General features: G+C 44.6%; 1 protein-coding gene across 2 annotated transcripts in view; it reads right to left on the bottom strand.

Annotated features, from left to right (window-relative positions):
- Nucleotides 1-25,842, bottom strand: part of SMCHD1 (structural maintenance of chromosomes flexible hinge domain containing 1) — a 3,133,956-nt gene that overhangs the window by 2,845,114 nt on the left and 263,000 nt on the right. For both annotated transcript variants that reach the window (XM_069620859.1, XM_069620860.1), the window contains exon 7: nucleotides 10,644-10,763. In XM_069620859.1, the coding sequence (XP_069476960.1) occupies nucleotides 10,644-10,763 (120 nt within the window). The remainder of the gene's footprint in view (nucleotides 1-10,643; nucleotides 10,764-25,842) is intronic.

Here is a 25,842-nt window from a genome sequence, read left to right on the forward strand (position 1 = left end):
GATGAAGAGCAGCAGGTTGCATGATGGTGCCTCGTAGCTCGGGGAGAGGTCTTCTATCCAGGTCCTCTCTTGAATCCGGACACCCACAACAGAGAATCGGGGTTGGCTCCCAACTCCAATCACATAGGTCCCACCTCAATGGTGTACCCACAACAGACAATCCCTGGGAAGGCTACAGTCAGCCTGACAAGAGGCAGCCCCAGAGCCATATAAGGCATTTCCACCCAACAGCCAGTCAGGGTGAAGGGAACAGAGACCAGGCTTTCCAGGACTTTGGGGAGAAGAAAAGGTAATAGGCCACAGAAACCAAGAGGCCACAGTGGCGATCTTTCCTTTCTTCATGAATCCACTGATTCTGATGGCAGGGCATGGGTGTCCCAAAAATAGAAGACACTCGGAGCCACTGTCAAGTCAGCATGTAGCTGCAACCAGCCCATATCCTGCTCTGCGGGCAACCCACAGGTGCCAAAAAACATAAGGGGACAAGGGTGTACCCCCACCCATGGGAGGATAGCTCAGGGGCAACATGCTCGCCTTGGAAGCAAGACGACAGGGAGCAACACAGGTTCGATCTCTGGGTATTAATCTTGTTATAAATAACCCATCATATATCGTGGGTGCCATAAGAGTATCGCATGGGTGTTGTTCAACAGGAAAACATGAAGAGCTGCAACTCAGTGGCAGAAAAAAAAAAAACACACAGAGCAGTGGTAGGACAAGGAGGCCCTGTCACTCCAAAAGACATTTGCAGCATCACATACGCCCCCCTCCCCACCCTCCCAGTCTAAGGATAGGGTAACTGATCTCCCACAAGAATGTTACTCTCATTCAAACAGTCAGCATACCTTCTGGAAAAGCCACCTGCTTTGTCATGACTCTTCCCTGGCCTTTGGCTCAATGGTGAAGTTTAGTCCTTGCAGGCTAATGGGCCTGAGCAGTTTGGGGTTTTCACCCTTCATCTGCATAAGCCACTTTAAGGGCTTATGGTCAGTTTGGACCTTAAAGGCAGACCTTCCAAGGTAAGCTCTAAAATGCCTAAGTGTCCAAATTATGCTAAAACACTTATTTTCAACAGTGGCCAACTAAGTTCCCTAACCTTGAGTTGCCTCCTGATCAAAATGGTGGGGTGTTCTCTCCTTTTGTCATCTGAGACAAGACAGCTCCAATTCCAGTGTCACATGCATTTGTTTGCACAATAAGGAGTTTACTATTGTCCGGGGCACAAAAGACAGGTGCCCTGCACAGACTTTCCTTTAAGTCATTATTGGCCCTTTTGACAGTCTTCACTCCAATGAAGCTTCTTAGGCTGCTTAGGGAATGTCAGAGATTTCCGAGTGGCAGCTATGGTGCCAAAATCTGCTATGAAGTTTCTGTAATACCTGTTGAGGCCCAAAAAAGCTCTCACCTGGGTTTGAGTAGAGGGAGGCTCCCAGTCTTGTACAGCTTGTACTTTACTAGGGAGAGGTTGGATTTGAGACCCTCCTATTTCATGACCAAGGTAGGTAACCTTCTCCTGTGCTATCTGGCACTTGGTTGCCTTGATAAGTGAGAGGATGGCCCTTTTCATGGCCTGCAAACAACCTTTCAGTGTTCATTTTGTAAAAGCAGTTAAAACCTTACATAAATTCATCGGCAACAAAATTCAAAACAGTACCTTAAAATACATTTCTCACTAAAATACAATAATCAGTCTACAAAACATTTCATTAAAATTAGTCCAGTGCTCAAGGCCAAACAGACCATATCCATAATCCACCAGTTTAATCATGGACACAAATTGATACAGGGGCTTATTCAGCCCCTAAGGCATCTTGGTCCAACAAAATTCCCAAATTATTTTCCCTGTATTATGTCCATACAGGTTAGTAAGTTTGCTAAAACACGCTATACGTTGAGTCACCAGAACCTTACAATACAGAAGGATATGTTCAATCGATTCCCTGTCCTCCTGGCAAAAAGTCCATCTTCCGCAATTAACCATGATAGGTGGGATGTCAAACCTAAACCTCAGTAAAGTGCAACTAATTTTCTGAGAAGGAAACAGTTATTTTGCACAGAATCCCAGTTTTGATTGTGTCCAAGAATTAGGTTCACATCTGCTCAGTATATCTCGAGTTCTACACCAATCAAAAAGCTATAATCTTTGTTTATATGCTCCTGGAATTTCCTTTAGAATATCTGTCTAATCGGCACTGTTTCAAATTTTCAGCAGTTTTTGTTATAAGGGTATTATCCAATCGAGCAGCTCTTTCTGTGAAGTCCGAGAACAATGTGAGCTTCTAGGGATAACATACCGAATTCCAATCTTATTGCACAAATGTTTATAGCCTGTGGTAAACTCAGTACTCTTTTCCATACAAAGCCTTCCAAATGACAAACATCATCGTCCAGCAAACTATAAATCAACATGGGAACTATTTTTCCTTTATAAAATTTTAAAAGGGTGATGATTGACAACTTTCCAAAAATATTTCATTTGAGCAACCGCCTTTCGAGCTTTAACATATAGGCCTTCCATCACCAATCTTTTCCCAGGAGTGCTGCATATGTCAAAACCAAGGTGCATCAGACCTGTGCTATCTTTTCCCCACCCAACAATAAGGAATTTCTCTTTTTTCGTTTCCCTGCAGTGACGGTTAATAGACAGGTTTTTCCAACAAATATAAGAATCTTTTGAACAGTGCAGATGAAAATTATTCACCACTCTTTGTATTCCAACTTTTGTGCAATCCATAAGGATAATATCGTCAGCATATGATATCTAGTAAATCGGCATTTCTAAAACATTTTGGGCAATAAAAGATGCAGGCTTGAGATGCTCCCCCAAGTCTGCCATATATGCATTAAATAGAAATGGCGCCAATATGCAACCTTGGCGGAGACCACTATTTGTCGGAATAGTTGCTGACAATAATCCATCTAAATTCAGCCTAATCTTTAACAGTGTTCATGAAGGTGAATGAGAGGTGCCAAAAGACCCTTCAGGAGCCCCCAAGTTAGTTAATTTGTTCCACAACGTGTTCCTATTTTCAAAGGCCAAAGATAACTCTACCGTTACAACGTACACCTCTATATGTACTCCTTCCCGAGCCAAAAGTTGAATGTGATTTAGGACCCAACCTGCCACATTGGTACCCGTGCCAACCCTGAATCCCAATTGATTTGACTTAAGTATACCGTGCAGGCTAGCCCATTCCTTAAGGGAAGAGAGCAACACTAATGCAAATATTTTAGTATCTGCGTCTAATAATGCAATCGGCCTATAATTTTCTGGAGCATTCCTCACTCCTTTCTTTAAAATAGGAACAATATGGGCCTCCTTCCAGGTCTTCGTTATTTGTTTTAAATGAGCAATCAAATGGAAGAGGTTGTTCAAGATCCTAGCCCATAATATCGGTTCAGCCTTGAGAACACTATTAGAGATCCCATTTGGACCAGGGGCCCTGGAATTACTACAATGTCGTATGATCGATTCAATTAGTCTGACCAAGAATTCCAGGGTCTAGTTTTCTGCTTTCAAACAATTGTTTGCGCCATCTACAGGTTGATTATATAATTTCGAAAAATGGGATGTCCATTTAAGTTCAGGGATGGGATTCGCTACACTCTGGAGGTCCTTTAAGTGTTTAATTTGTTTCCAGTAATTTGTGTCACACTTTGCAATTATGCAAGCCAACATTGTTCCCCTCCCTTTAATAGGCCAGTGCTTTCAAGCCTTTAACTTTGTTTTTATATCATTGCTTTAATTTTTTCAACTCGCTAACATAGAGGGGTGAAAATGTTCCTAACCGAGACATATTCTTGACCGCTCTCCTTTATCCTCTTTGGATAGACTGAACAACAGGATCATAATTTGTCCTTGAAGGATACTCTTTGCTTTCCTCGGTCTTAACGTATTTTTTTTATAAATGTTGGAAAACACGATACTGAGTACATGTGATTATCCTGCACTCTCGGATCGTCAGACTTCCCTATTTCCAGCCTCTTATTAAATTCTCGTATGTCGTACTGGGCCCACATTAATCAGTTTTTGCCCCTACTTACAACTACGTCCTGCATTTTCTCTTAGGGTCTCGGATAATTAAGGCAAATACATTCAACTGTCAGTTTGACGTGTTCCATTGGAAAGCCATTCTTTAGCCTAAGGGAATTTTCGGCCGTACATAGTTCCTCATTTACAAGGATGAAATCAATCATGGATGAATTTTGCTCCACTCTTCCAAGTGTCCCAGTAATAGTTCCTAGGCTCCTGCTTACCCGTCAATACACAGATACCAACTATCAGGAAGTCCCACCATCTCTTCCCTTTGGCATCCTGATGAGTAAGTTTTGATTGATGAGCCAAAAACTCCTGGTACTTAGATGGTTTAAGGCAATTTACATTAAAGTTGCCAACAACGACAACCGGGCCAGACAGTTGCACTTCCCTCCAGCTAGACAGTATTCCATCTATATGGTCTATAAGCACTTTGTGACACTTCAGCATTACTACAATATACATTTAAAATGAGCATGTTGATAGGTGCTCCCTTCATCGCAACGTGAATTGCCAAAACAGCATACAAGTCATTTAGTATATTTGAGCTTAGTATGACCTCATTTCTAATCCCCATAAGGAGGCCACCTTTTGGGCGAGCCCCCGTCTCCCCAATTGCTGGGACAATGATGCAAAAGATAGTGAGCACATGTTAGTTAAAACAACCACGTTTTGAGGGCTTTGCGGAATGCGAGGTGGGAGGGTTCAGCCCTAGGGGTGTGTGGCAATGAGTTCCATTGCCTGGCAGCAATGAAAGAGAAACTGGAACCAGAGAATACCTACTTAAATTTACATAAGGGTCTATGGAATTAAACAAGTGCTGGAAGCCCCTAGTATTTCATGAGCAAAGGTTAAAAACATTTCCTATCGCCCTCATCTTCCCTCAGATGAGTTTCTGAGGGCTTGGCTAACCAAAGCCAATCTCGGTGAAAACCACTATTCATGCATGCATGCAACTCCGATTGAATATGGAGAGGTCCGGAGCAATATGCTAGGTCTGAAGTACGTCCATCCTTCTGATAAGAGGCCTCTGCGTCTTCCATATGGTGTCTTCCATATGTTATCTTTCACGCGGGAATCGTCCGGGGCTCCCAGTGTAGTGTAAATATCGAAGCCCCTCTGGCGAATCTCGGCAGTCGATGATGGGATCAATTCCCTTATTATGCGAGAGGTTACTGTTACTCTTGCAACATCCCACCTTTCCCAGTCACAGAACTATATTCGGTCAAGGTCCCTAGATACAATCTTTTTAAACCAGGTATTTCATGTAAAATTGCCAAAATCACTGATCCGTTTAGAAACTTGAGATCTGGATCCCTGAAGATAGCTTCCATAATGAAACTTTGATACACTTGATATATGAGAAGTGTGAAATGTGACATAATGAATTTTTAATTGTTCTTTGTGTATAGTTTCTAATTTATTTGTTAATTGTTTATTTGTGTAAAGTTCTTAACTGAACTAATCACAATAAAATGTATATATATATAATGAAACTTTCTGAAGGACCCTCCTGGGTTTCAGCAAAGATTGTATACTTTAGAAAAGTTTCTCCTTTTGTCATCTCCGCTAAATGAGGTAGTATTCCATTTAGGCTTGCTCTTGTTGCCACACTTTCCCCTGGATGGGATAGTGTTCCAGTTAGATTGGCTCTTGATGGCAAGCCCTTTGTCAAATGCAGATGGAACTATTAAATCTGCCAAACCTTCTCCACTACACAGTTTGGCGTTACCTCTCAACAAAGTTATGTGAACCTCTGGGGAACAACGGGACAGCCTTCTGCACACCCGTGGTGCTCAGACCAGATGGCAATCTGGCTGTACTACGCCCAACATCACCTCGCTGAGTTTGCTCAGCCTGCCCATTCAACAAATAAATATTTGTCCTGGAAAAGGTAAAAGTTCCCTGGTCGATTCGGCTGTGCGTTTCACCAAAAAGATCTGGGCGGCCAAGGTCACAATTTGCCCTCCCATCATCCTCAAAAAGTTTCTCTATTTCACAATCAGGATCAGTTCCCAGGTCTACATTCTGATCAGGAGCCCTGGCAATAAATTGCAACAAGGGAACTCCCTTGGGTCTCTTAATACTCTTTGATGGGACTTCCCCAACGTTATGAAACGTTTTCTGACCTTCAATGGTCACCAGGGAGTATGTAGATGCTGTTTCCGTCCCCCTCGTAGATTTCTGTCGGCAACCTTGTTGTAAAAATATTGGGCCGATTTTTTTCCTTGTTTACTACTAAAGGCTTGTCAGTAAAGTCCTGAAATAGGTTAGAGCTTGACAATTTTATAAAGCCCAGAGCCACATTTCTTTTTTCTTAACTGCAGTTTTGGTTTTCTTGCTTGCCTTTCTGCTTAGGGTGCTTCTCCTTTTGTCTGTTGTCATCTGTGATGCTTACAACACTTACGCGATCCGCCACTAGGACAGCCAGAATTACAGACTGGTCAAGACCCTCCTCAAACACCTCCCAGCCTAAGGTATTCTTCTATTAACTCATCTGGAGGGGTATCGAGAAAAGAGGAAATGGCACACCTGCCCAGAGGGGAACCACAACCGCTGTATCGACACTTATGATCCGTTTTTCCTGGATTCATTTTCCTGAGTCATCCAACTTAATTAAATGTGCAGAAGAAGTTCCTTTATTCATAAGAGTACGACTTTGTTTCACTTTATTTTTTGCCATTAAGTTTAGTTGACTCTGAATAAGTTCTATTCGATCTGCAGAATCAAGAACTTTTTTCATGGAACGGGAAATATATGAATTCCTGTTGGATATTGAATAGCTTGGCCACAACGCCCAGTACCTCATTTTTGAAAAAAACATTTAATCTCCTCCTTTTTGGGTAATCAAATCCAAATGCAACTATTTTGCGCAAGTGCTCAGAATTTCTCTTCACTTCCGCTTTTAAAAAAATGGAACACCTTTACCAACAACGGTTTAAATCCGCTTGTATTCCCCGAGCCGATGTGCAGATCAGATTTCTCCTCAATTGAATCAGTCTATTTGAAGTTCTTAGTGACCAGCGCTCCAGACAACCGCTCCGTTTGATTTCACTGGGCCATTCATACCGCCCTCATTGATCTTAGAAATAGACTTCCTGCAGCATTCACTGTTGTTTGTCCACTGTACATTTTATGCTATGCTGTTTCTCCTGACATTCCAGTCTTCGGCTCTTGAAGGCCATCATTGCTCGGCAGAGACCTCCCACTCACTGTAGTCATTTTATCATGGGAGAGGCTAGGGACACCGAGTTTCAAATCCTCTTCCAATGTCCTTTTCGGGACCTCCTTCATTTTTGTCATTCCCCCCTCTCTTAGATCATGACCTAATGGCCAGAGATTATCACTTGCCGATAGTAATTTCATTTTTACGCCGGATGAGACCAAGTGGAGGATCACCCAAACCATCTTCTTTTCTGTTGCAAACTCAACCACTTTTATGTCATCCGAAATGATGTGTCGAAGGGCAAATACACATTGAAAGAGCTTCATCACATAATGACTGATTAAGATCAAAGAAGTTGGCCCTTCAAGCATCCTTTCTAGCTGGACTATGACATTTTCAGCAGCAATAACCATCTCATCCTTTCCCGATCTTTGTGGTCGCATTCAATTCTTTCAGACCATAATTGGATTTCTGACCAAGTCTTTTCTCTTCCAGTGTCCGAAATCCCTCCTTTATTTTTAGACTCGCCCACTCTACTTTCTGGTCACGGGGAGACTTTTTGACTCTGTCTTTTCTCTTCCATAGTCAAGAATTCCTCCTCTGAGGGTTCAGCTTGAGCAAACCTATTTTTATAAATTGGAGCAAACCCCTCTCGAGGAGGCGAATTGCGAGTTATTAAATTTGCCTACCTTTCTATTTCTGCCCATTTTGAGATAGTCAATTTGTTCCATTCATTGGCATCCTGTTCTTGATCGATGACTTCAAGTAAATCACTTAGGCAAGTTTCCTCCAATGTAACAATTTCCTCCGCTTGGGCAACTTTCCGCCTCCAGCGACAGTTCTTTCCTAGGACTTTTCGCTGGCTGGGGCATAATTAGCGGTGGTGGAGTCCTAAGGTCCCACAGAAAAGCCCTAGATCCATTGGACTGGCCCTTCTTAGCTGGCTTGTTTTTTGTCTTCTTGCTCATAGAGCAAGAAGCTTCTTTTTTGCCACTCGTTGCTTCACCAGGAGGCTTCTCTCTGAATATAGAGGTTTCTTTTTAGCCACTCGTTTCAGCTGGGGGCTTCTCTCTAAATATCGAGAAGATATTGGACTCCTTTTCTGGGGCACTTTGAATAGATGGATCCAAATCTATAGAGGGGACCAAGCCCATGGCATCAATCGCCTTGGGATCTTTACCTCGATCCAAATTGGGCTGCTTTAAAGATCCCATCCCTGTTTCTTTCCATTTGGATCTCATCCATTTACAGTCCTCCATGAGTGCTTCCATTAGGAGGGACTTATCTGTGGACTCTCTTAGAGCCATGTCGCACAAGAGATTTTGCCATTGCAGCAAGGTTTCAGCCTCCTTATTTAGATGTTCTTCCACATTGGTAGCCAACCCTTCCAAAGCGCACATTTTGGTTTGAAACATCGCTATCAAAGTTGCTTGGTCCTGTAGAGATACATGGATCGACTCATACAACAAAGTGAAATGGATTAAAGACATTGACATTGCAGACAAGATCACTCGCTGCAGAACCCCTGGATCCATCCCCTGCATTCTATTACGGCCATTTTGATTGTCCCAGCTCGAGTTGTCGCAGCTGGAAATCGAAGAGTCAATCGTTGGTTGCATTGGTCATAGGACCACTAATCCCAAGGGTAGTCAACAAGGGGACATCCTCAAACACTGAGTTAGGGGACACTGAGGTCCAATTACCCAAACATCCCCCAGAGTGGATCTATTTGTCCGACCCACTATTTTCAGAGAGTCCCCTTAATAACCCCCTCGCTCATCAGTCGATAGGTCCACTTCCAGTGCTGTGACCCTATCCTGAATTGATGCCAGAATTTTCTTTGAGTAGAGATTTTAGCTGTTAATTCAATAAGATCATGGGATAGCTGTGCTGCCAGTTCTGAATTTTTCAACACGTTCCTCGATGGCATCACTGATTCAGACAGCCATTGCGAGTTTGGTATTTCCATAGTGCTATCCACGTCATTGTCTAGGACTGTTATCACACTCTGTAGCTTGATCTAGAGGCTCCCCATATTCGGACGCCTTGGGGTTATCCACTCTCAAAAGGAGTAATTTGACGGGCATCACTGGGTGAGTCCAATGTCATGACCCCCGAAGATGGAAGCAGAGGACTCCCCGCCGAGGGAGCGCTAGTGCAAAACTCCACAGTACTCCCCTCTGGAGTGGTCTTAAAGTGCTGGTCTAACACTCTAACCTTAAATCGTAGCTGTTTTTTAGCTGGCACATTCTCTGCCTCCGAGAGCTGCTGACGGCCCCCCCTGCTCAAAGACTCATTAAATTGGTCCACCACTAAAGGCACGGGCTCTCCACTAAATGACAACATCTGCGTCCCATTACTCGCCATTTGTTTAGTTTGCAGCAGAGTTCTCATTCTTGATTATTTCCTAGCGGCATAAGGGTGGGGCTCTTAATGGGTGACATTTAGGCAGGACCAAATGATTCCTTTATGAACTTCCAAATTTGCTGTACAGGGTAATATATCAACCCCAGACTCTCTAGCTATTGAGGGTTTGATCGACACCATGTTCGTTGACCTTCCGAGATAGATAGTCCACTTTCTGAGTACTCTTTAAAAGCTGTAACCCGCCGATAAAAGGGCAGCCTCTACGTGGCTCCACCGCTTCTCCTTGCAGAGAGCACGCTGGTCTGCCAATAGTTATCCACTAATCAAGTCTCACTTCCACAGTGCTGCTTTCTTTGTTGCTCTTAATTCACAGGAGAGGTCAAAAATGGAACGATCCCATCAGAAAACTCACTGTGCTCACCTTAATTCAATGCCGGCAGGACTCGAGGAGGCAGTGTCGCACACCAGGCCACGGCAATCCGACCACCAAACACTTACGAAGACCCTTTGCGCAAGTGCTTCACGAGTGGGGCCAGTTAATAAAGAAACACTTCCTAGCGTTGTTAAAAGGTACAGGCACAGGCACTGGCAGTTTCTTTAGCTTCTTTCATTATCTCCAAGTATAGTTGTAATAGTATAATCCCAGCAGTGTGTCAGCACAGCAGAAGTGCAGGCCAGTAGCAGTCTGGACACAATGTAGCAAACTCACAGACTCACACCAAACAATTTGAAAAGACACAAGATAAGCTTGTGTTTACACAGCCATCATAAAAACCATACTGCTTCTAACCATTTCTTCCCCCTATCCCTCATCCAACAGAATTGCAAATTACATTAGAATGCTGCAAATACCTAGACTCCCTGTAAAAACAGCCAAGTCTCTACAATATCCTATCTTTTAAAAGCAGTGAACGAAAAAAAATGTAACACTAATTTGATCATGCATTGGCAATTACAGCAATAACATGGAGAGGAAAATTGAGACCAAACAGGAAAACATAGCAAACCCGGGGTGCTCTGAGAGGTAAAGAATTCTGTTCAAAAACAAACCAACCTTTAAAAAAAACACATTACCTTTCGGTTTCTGATATAACCGCTGTATATGGATTCTTTATTTTTCTCTTTTTTCTCAAAATCCTCTTTGGAGAGGATAAGCTCATGAACGTCTTGAGAATCTGCAGGTTTGCTGATCATCTGTTTAATATTAAAGAAAAAGATGCACAATTTTAATTTTTTGTCAAAACTTTATGATTCGAGTAAGCAAAGTAGTGCAGGGATGTAGCAGCATACTTTGATGTTGCAAAGGGTGGATGGCATAAAAGAGGATAAAGCATCACAGAACCATGTACCAAAGGGACCGCACAGCCACCAGACTGTTCAAAATTAAAAGTTGATTTTTATTAAAAATTAAAAACATTGTCACCCCTCTGTGCCCTGTGGATAAGCATTTAGTCTCAAACACAAGGTGAAGGCAGACCATTTTTTTGTGGGGTGTTTTAAATAGCCACTCACCCTTATAGTGCACAATTCAGGTTTTAAATGTGTTTGCACATTTAATGCACGCATATACAAAAAGGCAGCTAAATGCTAACACCAGTAAACCATTTTTAGTGAGATTTCCCTTGATCCATGTGGTCAGACTGTTTAGGTATGGCTTCCTTACTTGGGCATTACCAATTCCCTTAAATCTCATCAGGATCTCCAAGTGGTAGTGTGGCATAGTAGCCAAGACTTAACGCTCATAAGGTGGGTGGGGTAGTTAACAGATCTATTACACACTTAAATACCAAATGAGAGATTGTACACAAACAAAATGCTTTTTTAAAAAAACATAGCAAAAGGCAAGAAAAAAACACATTACACAATCAGGTAAGTATGCTTTACAAAACAAATACGCTGCACTGTATTTGATAAGTTGGAAATGTTCAAGTGTTCTCAAAAGTTCAGAGAAAATGCAGATAGACAAAAAAAGTTTATTTCATATGTAGCAGTGAAGAGTTTTTAATGTTTTTTTAAAGAGGCCAAGGGCCACCACTTGTGCTGATTTGAAGAAGGCTTTTACGGGAAGAGTTACCTTTTGTGGAAAGTATGTAACAAGAAGTTTCTCTAGTTCGGGTGGAATTTAGTCGATTAACAACCCTTTGAGTGGAAGAGGGGAACCCCAGATGGAGATCCAGTTGAAGAAAGAGCTTGCTAACAGTGCTGTAAAATCAGGGCAGCAATACCCTGAGTCCAAGAAGCAGCTCTGCAGTTTTGAGGTTTTCAGAGGCAATCACTGTGCACACTGTTTGAAGCCCACTCACGGTTCAAGTGATGACACAATGGTTCAGGAGGGACTCATTATTGAAGGTTTGGGGTTTTCAGGGTCGATGGTATGAATTGTAAGAGCAGACAGGCAAACAAGCTGAATTCTGCAGAAGTCCGCTTGTAGCGTTTCTCTGTCATCCTCTGACTTACAATTCAGCTTCTGAGGATGGATTCACTTGGCAAGACCCAATGGAAGGACAATTATTCACTATTTGCTCACAGATTAACATCAGAGAAACATCAGCCACAGAAAAAAGACCAAGAAGCGAGTTTGTCGGTGTAGTTGAATAACAAAAAGGCAGCACAGGCCCCCAGAGCTTCACGGATGGGGAGATGGAACCAGGGTGTTTGCACAGTGTTCTTGGATGAAGAATCTCATGTCCAGACGTGTGGAGAGTTTCTAGGGTCCTAGCAGCAAAGGGGATAGATAATCTTTCCTGTATCCCTCAAAGGGATGGTCAGGGGCTTCAAGGAGACTGAGCTTTCGAACAGGAGAGGTTATCTGTTGTCCTCAATGGATCAAGGGGGAGCAAGTGCAGGTGCTGAGTTCTAACAGTAGACAAGGAAAGTGAGTGTGCTTTTCTCCCCCTCGGGGGTCAGTGAGTGAACACAACATCCAATCTCACATTATGCAAAGAGTTAACCATACCTCAAGTGATCAAACATTATTTGTTCCTTTCATATACACACACAAGAGGGACAATAGATGCCATGTGACCTCCCTCCGGTCTTCTAGACAAACGGGTTACTTCTACTTTGTGAATGGAGGGCGCAGTGGTGAAAAATGGACCCTATACAGGTAAAATGGTTTCCAAGAAGAGGAAGAAATAATACACAAAAATAGCGAACATTAGCCCAGCCACATGACTAACCGAAAGGGGCGATACTCCTGCTGGACACTATGAAGTACCCCCCTGCCTGAGGAGGCCTAGAGACTCAAAATAGAATGCAGAGCACAAACACAGAGCCACTCTCTCAGTCAGGCTTTGGAATAAGCCTGTCAGAGGAAAAATAAAGTTCTAAACACTGAAACGACAGCAAAAAGTACAGGTGGCTCCAACGTCAGGTAAAAGAACAAATTACTTACCCATGGTAATGTTCTTTCTGATGGATGTTCCTCTCATGCATTCCTCATCTTTGATATATTCATATATCCCTCTATGGTTACCATTTCCGCGCCTGAACGGGACTTCGATGATAGTATAAAGAGCAGTCACAGCGCCCCGTTACCTCAGTTCCTAGCTTTTCCTCTCCCCGTGCTCAGACATCTTGAGGAGAGTAATGTAAACCTGTACGGGTGCTGAAAGAGAAGAAATGAGAATTCGCTCACAGACGGATGGGCACGCTGGGAGGGTGAGGAGGAATGTGTGGGAGGAACATCAAACAAAAAGAACATTACCAGGGGTAATATATTCTTCTAAAGGATTGTGTACTCCCACAGATTCATCTTTGATAGACTCCCATAGTAGTTTTTAGAAATGGAGGTGGGCCAGCAGAGTGTGATGATTGAATTAGCTCATAACGTTGAGCAGAACCGCTCTTCCAAATAGAGCATCCTGACCCAACTGGGTATCACAATAGCTTTTTGAAAATGCATGGAGGGCTCTTCGTCGAAAATAGTATCCCACCACTCGAGTTCTTTACATGAATTCCGAAAATAGCTTATCCAACAGTTAACTGGGTGTTTCACATATCACTTAGTCCAGAATTATCCATTACTAGGTGGCACTCTTTCGCCTGTGTATCTCCTCTTGTCTAGCTTGCCGTGCTATCTCCCCTGATCACACCCTCTCGCTAGACGAAGCATTGAAGTACTTGCATTTGCACTTCAAAGCACGCGCTACACTTAAGGCATTGTTTGCACAGTTGCACTTTACAGATTAATATTTGCTTTGAGTTATTGCAGTTTCAGTGTTCGCAACTATGTTAGATGATTTTATACTCTTATGTGTACCAATGTCAACTATATTTCATTATGCGATATGTTCATGCAGCCATACAGATGAACAAGTTACTTACCAACTGGTAACGTTCTTTCGATTGGATGTTCCTCCAACGTAGTCCTCATCTTAGATGTATTCCATCCAGCTTTGCTGCTCTTCGGAAGTATTCCATCCAGCTTTGCTACTCTTCGGAAATGTTTTCAGCCGAGGGCGCCGTGCATCGATGTCGTCGAGTCGATGGTCCCTCAAAGGCCTCCGTCGAGGGCGACGTCATCAGGTGTATAAGTAGCACACGCTGCGCCCGTTGGCCTCAGTTCTGTTTTTTCCACCTTTTTATCTTTGATCTTGTACTGTGTAGATTGTGCCGGCAGACAGGTATGAGCCTTGAGATGGCAATAACCCGGACAAATCTACAGAGGGGTAGGCTGGGTGGGCGATGAGGAATACGTTGGAGGAACATCCAATCGAAAGAACGTTACCAGTTGGTAAGTAACTTGTTCTTCGAGTGGATTGTGTCCTCCAACGTATTCCTAATCTTAAATAGACTCCCAAAGCAGTATGGACAATTCCTCTGGAAGAGGGGGTAGATTTTTCGATACTCATAGATGGCCGAGTATAGTACTGCTTTTCCAAAAGTTAGCTCCCTAGACTGGGAAGCATCCAGGTATAGAATTTTGAGAAGGTGTGTAGCGAAGTTGCTGCTTCGCAAATGGATCTTATTGGAACACCTCTTTGAAGGGCCGTGGAGGAGGTGATGCCTCTCGTGGAATGAGCCCTTAACCCTTCCGGAGGGTCTTTTTGAGCTAGTCTGTAGCATTCTGAAATGCAAAGCACAATCCAGCGTGAAATTGTCTGTTTTGTCACCGACTGACCCAGTTCCCTTCCTGTGTAACCTATAAACAGCTGGTTGTCCACTCTAAGTCTGGAAAGTCTAGAGATGTAAAAGCTTAAAGCTCTTTTCGGATCCAACCTGTGTAATCTTTCCTCCTCCTTCGAAGGATGGGGTGGAGGATAGAATGCGGGTAAGACAATTTTCTGACTTAAGTGAAAATAATATATTACTTTCGGTAAAAATGATGGTTTTACCCTCAACACAACTCTGTCCTTATGGAACACAGTATAGGGTGGCCCAGAAGACAGCGCCTGCAATTCGCTCACTCTTCTTGCTGATGCTAGAGCAACCAAGAAGGCTGTTTTCCACGTTAGTAATCTTAATGGACACGTGTGCATAGGCTCAAAAGGAGCACACATCAAGAATTTTAGGACTAAATTTAGATCCCAGATCGGTACTTGAAATGGGTGAGGAGGAAACACATTAGTGAGTCCTTTTAAGAATTGCATTATCAAAGGAATTTTGAAGTAGGAGCATTCTTCCGACGAGCGCTTGACAATGGAAAGCGCCGCAAGGTAACCTTTTATTGCTCCAATATTCAGACCTCAGAAGGAAAGATAATACTTCCGGAATAGAACATAGAAGAGGATCGACATTCTTTTCTCTGCACCAGTTGCAAAACTTCTTCCAACGGCAACGGTATAGAGACTTTGTTGCTGGCCTTCTTGCCGAAAGCAACACCTCCATAACGTCATCTGGAAGGTTCCAATCCCTGTATCTCAGCCTTTCAGATACCAAGCATGAAGGTTGAGCGTTTTGACCTCTGGATGGAGAACCTGACCTTCCTTTTGAGAGAGAAGGTTCTCTCTCTGAGGAAGACATACTGGAGTGCAGATGGACATGTCTAGAAGGTCCGGGTACCACGTTCTCCTGGCCCAATCCGGGGCAATTAGGATCATGCGGCTCCGAAACCTTCTCAGCCTCCTGATGACCTGAGGAACGACGGGAATCGGAGGGAACGCGTACAATAGTGGGAAATTCCACTCCACTACGAACGCATTCCCCAGGGCTTCTCTCGGGGGAAATTCCCTTGAGCAATACCTTTCGCATTTTCGGTTGATTCCGGTTGCAAACAGGTCTACTTGAGGGGTTCCCCAAAGGACGAAGATCTCTTGAATGACTTCCTGAGCCAGTTCCCATTCGTGGGATACCGTGCTGTGCCTGCTCAGAGCATCTGCCGTCATATTATTTTCCCCGGCTAGATGAATTGCCATTAAAGAGATTCCCCCCTGAATCGCCCAATACCAGAGCTGCATTGCTTCTCTGCACAGGGGTAGTGACCCCACGCCTCCTCTTTTGTTTAGGTAGTGCATGGCCACTGTGTTGTCCGTCATTATCAGGACATTCTTTCCCCTGACGGATGGCAAGAAGGCTTTCAGCGCTAGTCTGATTGCCCTCAGCTCTAAAAGGTTGATATGTAGTTTGGACTCCGATGGAGACCAACGACCGCTGATTGTCAAATCGTTGGCATGAGCTCCCCACCCCAGGAGTGAAGCGTCCGTCACTACTGTGATCTCCGGCCATGGTTGCCAAAAAGGTTCTCGTTTTAGGATGTTCTCTGTACTGGTCCACCATAGAAGGTCTTGTCTGACCTTGTTCGGAATCTGAAGAAGATCCGTCATTTGACCCGAGAACTGGGACCACTGAGTCTTTAGGGCCCATTGAAGGGATCTCATCCTCAAGCGTGCCTCTGGCACCAGAAAGATGCAGGATGCCATGAGGCCAAGCAACCTTAAAAAGTCGTAAAACTGGAGATTTTGGGCATTTTGGAATTTGGAAACCATCTGAAGAATGTCTTGAGCCCTCGACTTGAGAGGCAAGCTCTTTCCCAAGGACGTGTCTAATACAGCTCCTATGTACTGAAGCTGTTGGGAAGGTGTCATCTGTGACTTCTTGAAATTGAGGGAGAAGCCCAGTTTGTGGAGGAAGTGGCAGGTGACTTTCAGATGATCCAGTGCTTGCTCGTCAGAGCGCGCTCTGATCAATCAATCGTCCAGGTAGGGGTAGACATGAATCCCCCCTCTCCTGAGGTGCGCTGCCACCACTACCATTAACTTAGTGAAGACCCTCGGGCGGAGGTCAACCCGAATGGTAGGACTCGAAACTGATAGTGTGAGTCGCCAACTACGAACCTCAGGTATTTTCTGTGTTTGAGATGAATCGGCACATGAAAATAAGCATCCTGGAGGTCCAATGACACCAATCAGTCCTGGAGTTGAAGGGCCTGAAGGATCTGAGAAAGGGTAACCATCTTGAACTTGTCCTTCCTGAGGAACTTGTTCAAGTTTCTTAAGTCCAAGATGGGTCTCAGTCCTCCGTCCTTTTTGGGGATCAAAAAAATACAGGGAGTACCAACCCTTGTTCCTCTTCGCTGCAGGTACTGGTTCTATAGCACCTTTCTCCAGCAGGGTTAGAACTTCCGGCTGTAGGAGCGGGTTTGAAAGTTTCAACGGGTGTCTCCCTGGTGGATTGCTTTGAGGTTGCTTTAGAAAAGGAAGGCAATAGCCTTGGGCTATTATTTCTAGAGCCCAAACATCTGAAGTAATGGCTCGCCATTCTTGCAGATGCTGCAATAGCCTGCCTCCTACAGGTGTTTTGTGGTGCAAGTCCTCAAAGTGGTTTTGTGGCGGATGCTGCAGCTGCTGATGGCAAAGAGGCTGCAGCTGGAGCTGGCTTAACACGTTTTCCTCGTCCACCACGAGTGGCCTTTCTTTGGCCCCTTTGACTGGCCATTCCTCTCGTCTTCCCGTATGAGGTGTAATAACGATAGGATCGTCACCTCCATGATTGCCCTTGCGCACGAAAAGGCTGAGGTTGCCTAATAGCAGCTCCTAAGGATTTTGCCACTGCTTTTGAGGTCTGCAACCTCTCAAGGCTCTCGTCAGCCTTGTTGCCAAAAAGGTGAGACCCATCAAAAGGCATGTTTAGGAGGCGGTTCTGTACGTCTGGTGCAAAACCCGACTTCCATAACCACGCAAACCTGCGCATTACCGTGCTAGTGCCCATGGACCTGCTTACACTATCCGCAGTGTCCAATCCAGATTGAAGGGATTCCTGCATGGCCTCCTTTCCATCTCCAACGATGGCTAGGAAACCTTCCCTTTCTTCCCCTTCTGGTATGTGCTCCGCCGCCATTACGATGCACTCCCATAGAGTGTACGAAATTTTTGCCAAGGGACATGTGGAGTTGGCAGATTTTAATGCCATGCTCCCGGCTGAAAATGCCTTCCATGCCCAACCATCCATACGCTTATCGTCCCTGTCTGGAGGGATAGACGGGTACGCAAGTTTGTTGGAAGCTGTGGCTGCTTGTATGACCAAACTCTCGGGAGTTGGATGTTTTGACAGATAGCTGGGGTCGCTACTGGCTGGGCGGTATTTTGATGCGAGGGATTTATTTACCGGAGGAATAGAATCCGAAGTTTCCCAATTTTTGGCCACCCTGTTTTGTAAGGCTACATGAAAAGGTAGTACTGGGTCTTCAGTGGGACCATGGTCCAATATGTCTGTTAAATCACCCTGGACGAATTGGGCTGATGGTCTAGCCCATCCCAAGTAATCTACCACCTTGGTCATTAACCGACGGTAAGATGGACTGGCATGCTCTCCTGGATCTTGTCTACCGAAGTCATTCTCAGGAGAGGTGTCAATGCCACTTCCATTGTTTAAAGACTCCACCAAATCCCTCATTCTGCTTTCCTCTGAGATCAAGCATCATGGGACATTTGGGGGTGCCATACTCCAATCCAAAAGGTACATTTTCCTCCTCAGATCTCTCTGTTACTCAAAAATTGAGGTCAAGGATTTGAAAAACTCCTTCCTAGGGAGAGGCTTGAAAACCTTCTCTGGGAGAGGAGGAGGAAGAAGAGGTGTAGTACCAGGCTCTGAAGGAATTACATGTTTTTTTAACTTTTTCCTTCTCTTTTTCTGGCTACATTGGCTTGGTTGGAGCCTTTGGCGCCGAAGGTTTCGGGGTCGACGTCGATAAAGGTGTCGACGGCGTCGATGACAGTGGTCGTCAACAGGGTCTGCTTCGAGGGCATCGAGGCGGCCTTCGGCGGTTTCCCCTTCGAGGTGTGATAGGTCTCGGACGGCGTCGGTGACCTCGAGCAGTCGACTCGACTGTTTATCGCTCGGCGTCCTGGAAGGTTCCCTATCCTTCATTTTACGATCACCCGGGCTCGAGGACGCGCGAGTGTCAGAGCGATGACGCTCCCGGCCGGCTTCCGAAGAAGAGACGACGAGGTGGAGGGAGACCTATGGCGTTGTTTCTTCGACTTTTTCGACGAAGACGACGAGCAATGAGAATCGCTTCGGGATCTAGATCAATGCCTTTCGCGTCGAGGAGATTTTTCCCCATTGGGTCTCGACTCTACACTAGAAGCTTTTCGATCCTTCCGACCTAACTGTAGCTTGCCTCTCCTTTCTCGCAAGGCCTTCCCCGTCATCGCCTGACACTTCGAACAGGCCTCCATGTCGTGGCCTTCCCCGAGACACCACAAACACTCGCAGTGCGGGTCCGTGATCGACATTTTGAGCCGCACGACTTGCATTACTTAAAACCCGATCTCGGGATCGTGGTCGGCGTCGATGACATAATTACTTCTCATTATATTATATTTCTTGACAGAACTCGAGGCGCACCGAAAGTCCGAAGCAACGTACTGCGGAAAAACAGAACTGAGGCCAACGGGCGCCCCGCATGCTACTTATACACCCGATGACGTCACCCTCAACGGAGGCCTTCGAGGGAACATCAACTCGACGACATTGACACACGGCGCCCTCTGCCGAAAAAATTTCCGAAGAGCAGCAAAGCTGGATGGAATTCATCCGAAGAGCAGCAAAGCTGGACGGAATACATCTAAGATGAGGAATACGTTGGAGGACACAATCGACTCGAAAAGGGGTGTATCAGCCACTTGTACTCCCTACAAATAGGCGAATAGTCCCAAAAAACAAAAATAGGGAGTACAAATGTGCCCAACAAAAAATAGGAAACCGACACAAAGTGTCTGTTCCCCTGCTTTCACACTCTCCAGTACACAGATGTGTTCAGATCAGTAGTACACAGAACCACAGGAAGAAACTAAAATGTTTACCTCTTCAGATCTGGAAGTAATAATATATCTTAACGTGCATTAATAACTAGGTCCAATGTAGTATTTATTACAAAACCCTCTGTTTTACAGTTACAACATACTTTAATTTACTTATAAAATACTCCCTTTATGAATGCGACTTACTTTTTTACTCACCCAAAAATAATTTTAATTCAGACTTTAGAAAACAGAGTAAAATACTCCCACTTCAAAATCTTATCTGGAGCACTGTTTCCATGTTTTTAAGCAATAAAATGTGTTAATAATTATGGTGTAGGAAGGGTGAATGTTAAACAATGCCATCATCGGGTTTTGTACCCATGTAGGTATAATTAATTTACAAATAGAATTTGTTAATTTCAATGTTAGCCTCATGGCTCAAACAATGAGGACTTTGTGTTTTCTTATGTTTGCCCCCTGCTCTTCGTAGTTTCAAAGGACCCTAGTGCATTACAGTTGCCAAGTTTGTGATCAGTGCAGCCAACGAAGAGCTGGAGATCCCCTCTAAAGTTTGGCATTCTTGAAATATAAAAGCCAAGAGCTCTTTTCGGGTCAAGTCTGTGTAACCTCCCTTTATCGTTAGAAGGGTTAGGAAGGGGGTAGAAAGCTGGAAGTATCATTTTTTGAGGTCGATGAAATTAAGACACCTCCTTAAGAAGGAAGGAGGGACGCATCCTCAAAACAACAACCACCTTCGACAATACCGTAAATGGTGGCTTGCAGGATAGGGGACGGTAGCTCGCTAACACTACAAACAGAAATGATAAATGCTAAAAAGATGGTTTTCCATGTTAGTAGCCTGAGTGTACAGGAAGGGAGCGGTTCAAACAGCGCTCCTATTAAGAGCCAGATTAAAATCCCAGGAAGGAATCAGAAAAGGGATCAGCAGGAAAGTATTTACAAGTCCTTTCAGGAATTGTATTACAGTAGGAACCTTAAAATAAGAGCCTTGTTTCGGTGTGCATTTGAATATTGATAATGCTGCTAGGTATCCCTTAAAGGTAGCCGCCTGCAACCCTTGATGGGCTAGGTGTGGTAAAAAGGAATGCACTGTGGGTGTGTTGCAAGAAAAAGGATATATATCTTTAGCTCTACACCAGCTACAAAACTTGTTCCAACTGCAGCAGTATAGGGCGCTGTCTGGTCAAATGGTCGACTACAAAGGGTAGAATGGTCAAAGGATCGACACCAAAAGGACCGAAAACAAAAGGATCACATTTTTTTTTTAAATTACATTTTTTTGGGGTTTTGATTTAGGGAAAAAGTGGTTTTTACCACAAAAAACAGTGGTGGGGGGGGGGGGGGCAGACCCCCTCCCCCCCAAAAAAAAGAATGTAAACAAAATATATATATTTTTCAATCCTTTCTTTTCGGTCCTTTGGTGTCGACCCTTTGACCATTCGATCCTTTAGTTATCGATCCTTTGACCTATAACCGTATATGGCTTTATTTGCTGGTCTTCCAGCCGAAAGCAAAACCTCCAAAACATCTTCCGGGAGGTCCCAATCCTGTAGCTTAACCTCTTAGAAACTATGTGTGTAGATTCAGTGTTCTGATTCCTGGGTGAAAAAGACTGCCCCTCTCCTGAGAGAGTAGATCCACTCTCTGGGGAAGACAGAATGGAAGGCAGATGGGCATGTCCAGAGGTTGCAGAAACTATGTCCTCTGGCCCAATCCAGAGCAATCAGGATAATGGATTTCCTGAACTTCCTCGATGTCCTGAAGACCTGAGGGCTGATGGGGATTGGCGGAAATATGTATAGGAGTGGAAAATCCCAGTCCCCTATGGATACGTCCCCCAGAGCTCCTCTGTGAAGAAATTCCCATGAGCAGAAAACGTTGCACTTCTTGTTGGTACTGAACACAAACAGATCCACTTGGGTTCCCCAGAGGGCGAAGATCTCTAGAAGGACTCCCTGAGCCAAATTGCACTCATGAGAGATTGTGCTCTGCCTGCTCAGAGCATCTCCCTTCATATTCTCTTTCCCGGCTAAATGAACAGCCGATAGAGTTCCTGTTTTGTAGAACCCAAAACCAAATCTGCATCACCTCTTGCACAGTGGTAGTGACCCTAAACCTCCTCTTTTATTAAGGTAATGCATGGCCTCTGTGTTGTCCGTCATTATCAAGATGTTCTTCCCCTGGAAGGAAGGCAAAAAGGCCTTCAGTGCCAGTCTGATCACACTCAGCTCCAACAGGTTTATGTGTAAACCCGATTCTGATGGGGACCAAAGCCTGCTCATGTGGGCTTCTTATACCATTACAGAGGCATCCGTTTCTACAGTTATTTCTGGCCAGGGTTGCCAAAATGGTTCTCCTCTCATCACATTCTCTCAGCTGCCCAACCACACAAGATCCTGGGCAACCTTTGTCAGGACTAGAGAAGATCTGTCATTCTGCCTAGAATTAAGACCACTGGGATCCGAGAGCCCACTGAAGGGATCTCATTCTGAGATGGGCTTCTGGCACCAGAAAAATGCAGGATGCCATGAGGCCAAGCAACCTTAGGAAGTCGTAGACTGCAAGACGTTGGGCACTCTGACATTTTTGGACCATCTGCAAAAGATGTTGTACCCTAAACTCAGTTGGCGAAGCTTTTCTAGAGGCTGAATCCAGGACTACTCCAATAAATTGAAGCTTCTGAGAGGGTGTCCAATGGGACTTCTTGAGGTTCAGAGGGAAGCCCAGCTCGTGAAGGAGGTGGCAGGTCCGTCTGAGATGATCCAGAAAATGTTGTCCATGTAGGGGTAGATGTGAATCCCCCTCCCTCTTAGACTTGCTGCCACCATTGCCATAAGCATGGTGAAAACCCTCGGGCGAAGGTGAGCCCGAATGGCAGAACTCTAAACTGATAATGAGAACTGCCAACCGTGACCCACAGGTACTGTCTGTGCTTCTGATGCATCGGCACATGAAATGAAGCATCGTGGACGTCCAATGACACCAACCAATCCTGGAGTCGAAGGGCCTGAAGGATCTGCTAAAGAGTTACCATCTTGAACTTGTCCTTCTTGTGGAACTTTTTCAAGCATCTCAAGATCAAGATGGGTCACACTCCTCCGTCCTGCTTTGTTCCATCGCACCTTTCTCCAAACGGGTGAAAATCTCCTGTAGGAGAAGCGGATCTGGAACCAAGGTCGATTTTATTATTGGGGCTAAATCGGGAGGTCTTTTCAGGAATGGCAAGCAGTATCCGTCTGCTACTGTTTGTAGGACCCATGCATCTGAAGTTATGCTTCACCAACTCTGGACATGGTACAGTTTTGTGGTTGAAGGAGTCATTTTGCTGTTCCACCTGCAGCTGAGGTTAACTCTGCAGGTGCTGAGCGGGGAGTCCTTTCTCCTCTAACTCTTCGACGATAGGGTCTCCTTTTACCTCTTTGTGAAAACTGACCTCTTCCTCTAGATATGGAGGAATAGAAACAAAAAGAATGACCTCTCCATCCTTGACCTGTAGATTGAGGTTGTCTTATCGCTGCTCCTAAAGCTTTTGCTGCAGCTCTAGAAGCTTGCAGTTTTTCTAGACTGCCATCAGCCTTCCCCCCCAAAAAGAGAAGTACCGTTAAACAGGATATCCAGCAGACGTGCCTGAACATAGATTTTCTTAACCAAGACATACGTCCAAGTACTGTGCAGGCAGCCATGGCTCTACTGGTCGAGTCCACTGTATCTAAACTAGATTGAAAAGATGCCTCATGGCATCTTTGCCATCTTGTATCCGGCTTAAAAACCCTTCTCTCTCTTCTCCCTCTGGTATGTGTTCTGCTGCTAAAGCAGTTACACCCCAAAGGGTATGTGTGTATTTCACTAATCCACTGGTAGGATTGCCAGATTTGAGTGCCTTGGGAGGATAGCTCAGGGGCAACGTGCTCACATTGGAAGCAAGACGACACAGAGCCATACAGGTTGGAACCCCGGGTCCGCGCTTAGAAACCTCTGGGTATTAAGCGCATTATAAAAAACTTATCATATCATATCCATACTTCCTGCAATAAATACTCAATCATCCTATCTTCCTTATCTGCTGGAACAGAAGGATAGGCTGCAGCCTTTGAAGATGCTGTTGCTGCTTGAACCACTAAGCTTTCAGGCGTTGGGTGCATGTTCAGAAAAAGAGGATCTACGGAAGCAGTCTTGTATTTCTTTGTTAATAACTTATTAACAGATGGAATAGAATCTGGTTTCAACCAGTTCTACATTACCCTTACTCTCAGGGCTGCATGGAATTGTAATATAGCTTCCCCAAATGGCCCACTGTCTAAGATGTTAGTGAGATCATCAGTTTCTACAGTGGCTGCAGGTCTGGACAATCTCAGATATTCAGCGATTTTTTTTTCAACAATTGGTTTTATTGATTTTATCAATGCACGGTTACAAATGTATTGTCAGACATTCTTTAAGCTGAGCTGTGCTTACGTGTGCTATAAAGGCAAACAAACAAACATTAAACCATAACAAAAAGTTCCTGGATTGGAGGGTGGGGAGGAGGGACAGTAGGAACAGCAAGGAGTCCGCTACTTGGACCCTATGCTCGTGGGGTCTGGTTGCTGTCCACGCACGCCGAGGATTGGTTTATCGTTTATGTCTGTGGGGCCATCTTTTGCTTAGGGGGCTTGGCTCGGCCTAAGGCCTCTTGGTCTGTCCCTTCGGCATTCTAGATGGTTCTCTTAGTCCTGGTTGTCCATCCATCGAAGGGTGGACAGCTTTCTTGCCACGCTCGGGTATTGCTGCGTGTAGTCCAGGAAGGGTGCCCAGGTATGGTAGAACCTGTTCCTTTTCTCAAATCGGGTGGCTGGGATTTTTTATGCTGCTGCTATGTCCCAGCACTTGGACCACCACATAGGTATTGTTGGACCTTCAGGGTGTTTCCATAGCCGTGCGATTGAGATTTTCGCCGCTGTGAGGAGATGCAAGCAAAGGTCTGCTATGCGACCAGTGAGTGGGAATTGACCTTCACCCGTGGCTCCCAGTAGGACTATCCCTGGATACCATGGGATCGAGAGGCCCGTGATCGATTTTATTCAGAACTTCTTTCCAGAACTGTGAGGCTTTGGGACATGACCAGGGGAGGTGGAACAGCATGCCTGTGTCCGAGCATCTTCTCCTGCATTGTGGTGGAATTGATGGATTGCATCTATTGAGGATCTCTGGTGTTAGGTACCAACTGTAACAAACTTTGATTGCGCCTTCTTTGTTGATGACTAATTTTGAACTTGTGTATTCTGGCCCAAATGCGGCTCCATTCCTCGGGTTCAAATTCTCTGCCTATGTCCTTTTCCCAATTCTGCATGTAAGCCTCTTTTTTACTGGGATTCGATCTGTCTAGCAGTTTGGATACTCAGCTACTTTACCAACAACCATCCTGTAAGTATAACCAGCTATCTCAGCATTACCAAATTCTGTTTCTGGTGAGGTTTCCCCAACTACTGGTGTCCTTTAATGTATCCACAAGATTCTGCATCTTGGACTCATCTGAAATTAATTCTGGGGCAGATCCTCTTCCACTTCTTCAAAGATAGACCCCATTTCTTAGATCTTGGAATGGATTGGAACAATTTAGGCTCAGGAATAGATTTTACAGTCTTCGAGAGCGAAGAATGCTCTGATGAGGTCGAAGGTGTCAAAGGCTTTGACGGTTTATTCGAAACTGTCGACAAATGCGTTGACACCTTATGTTGCCTCGAAGGCTCAATATGAATTACATGCCTCAAAGGTTCAGGTGACAAACAAACGTTTTGAAACCTTCGAAGAAGGCTTCCATGCGTTATTGAGTGTTTCGAGATAACAGACACCGGCTTTGTCTTGTGCATCGAGGAAGATTCCTTCCATTTATGTCGAGAAACCTCTCTTCTCTAGCTCTTGGCACACGAGAAGAGGACAAAATATCTAATATTTTTAAGCTGAAGTTTTCTAACTTTGCTGGAGTAGAGTTCTTTTTTTGTCAAATAACTCTTTCAGAAGAGAAGATGAAGATGACGACGAAGACCTTAAGATGCCATATCTTACCCTTTTTATGTGAAGAGGATGAC

This window comes from Ambystoma mexicanum, chromosome 5q (assembly GCF_040938575.1).
Source record: "Ambystoma mexicanum isolate Mex_15411 chromosome 5q, UKY_AmexF1_1, whole genome shotgun sequence".
Classification (NCBI taxonomy): Eukaryota; Metazoa; Chordata; class Amphibia; order Caudata; family Ambystomatidae; genus Ambystoma; species Ambystoma mexicanum.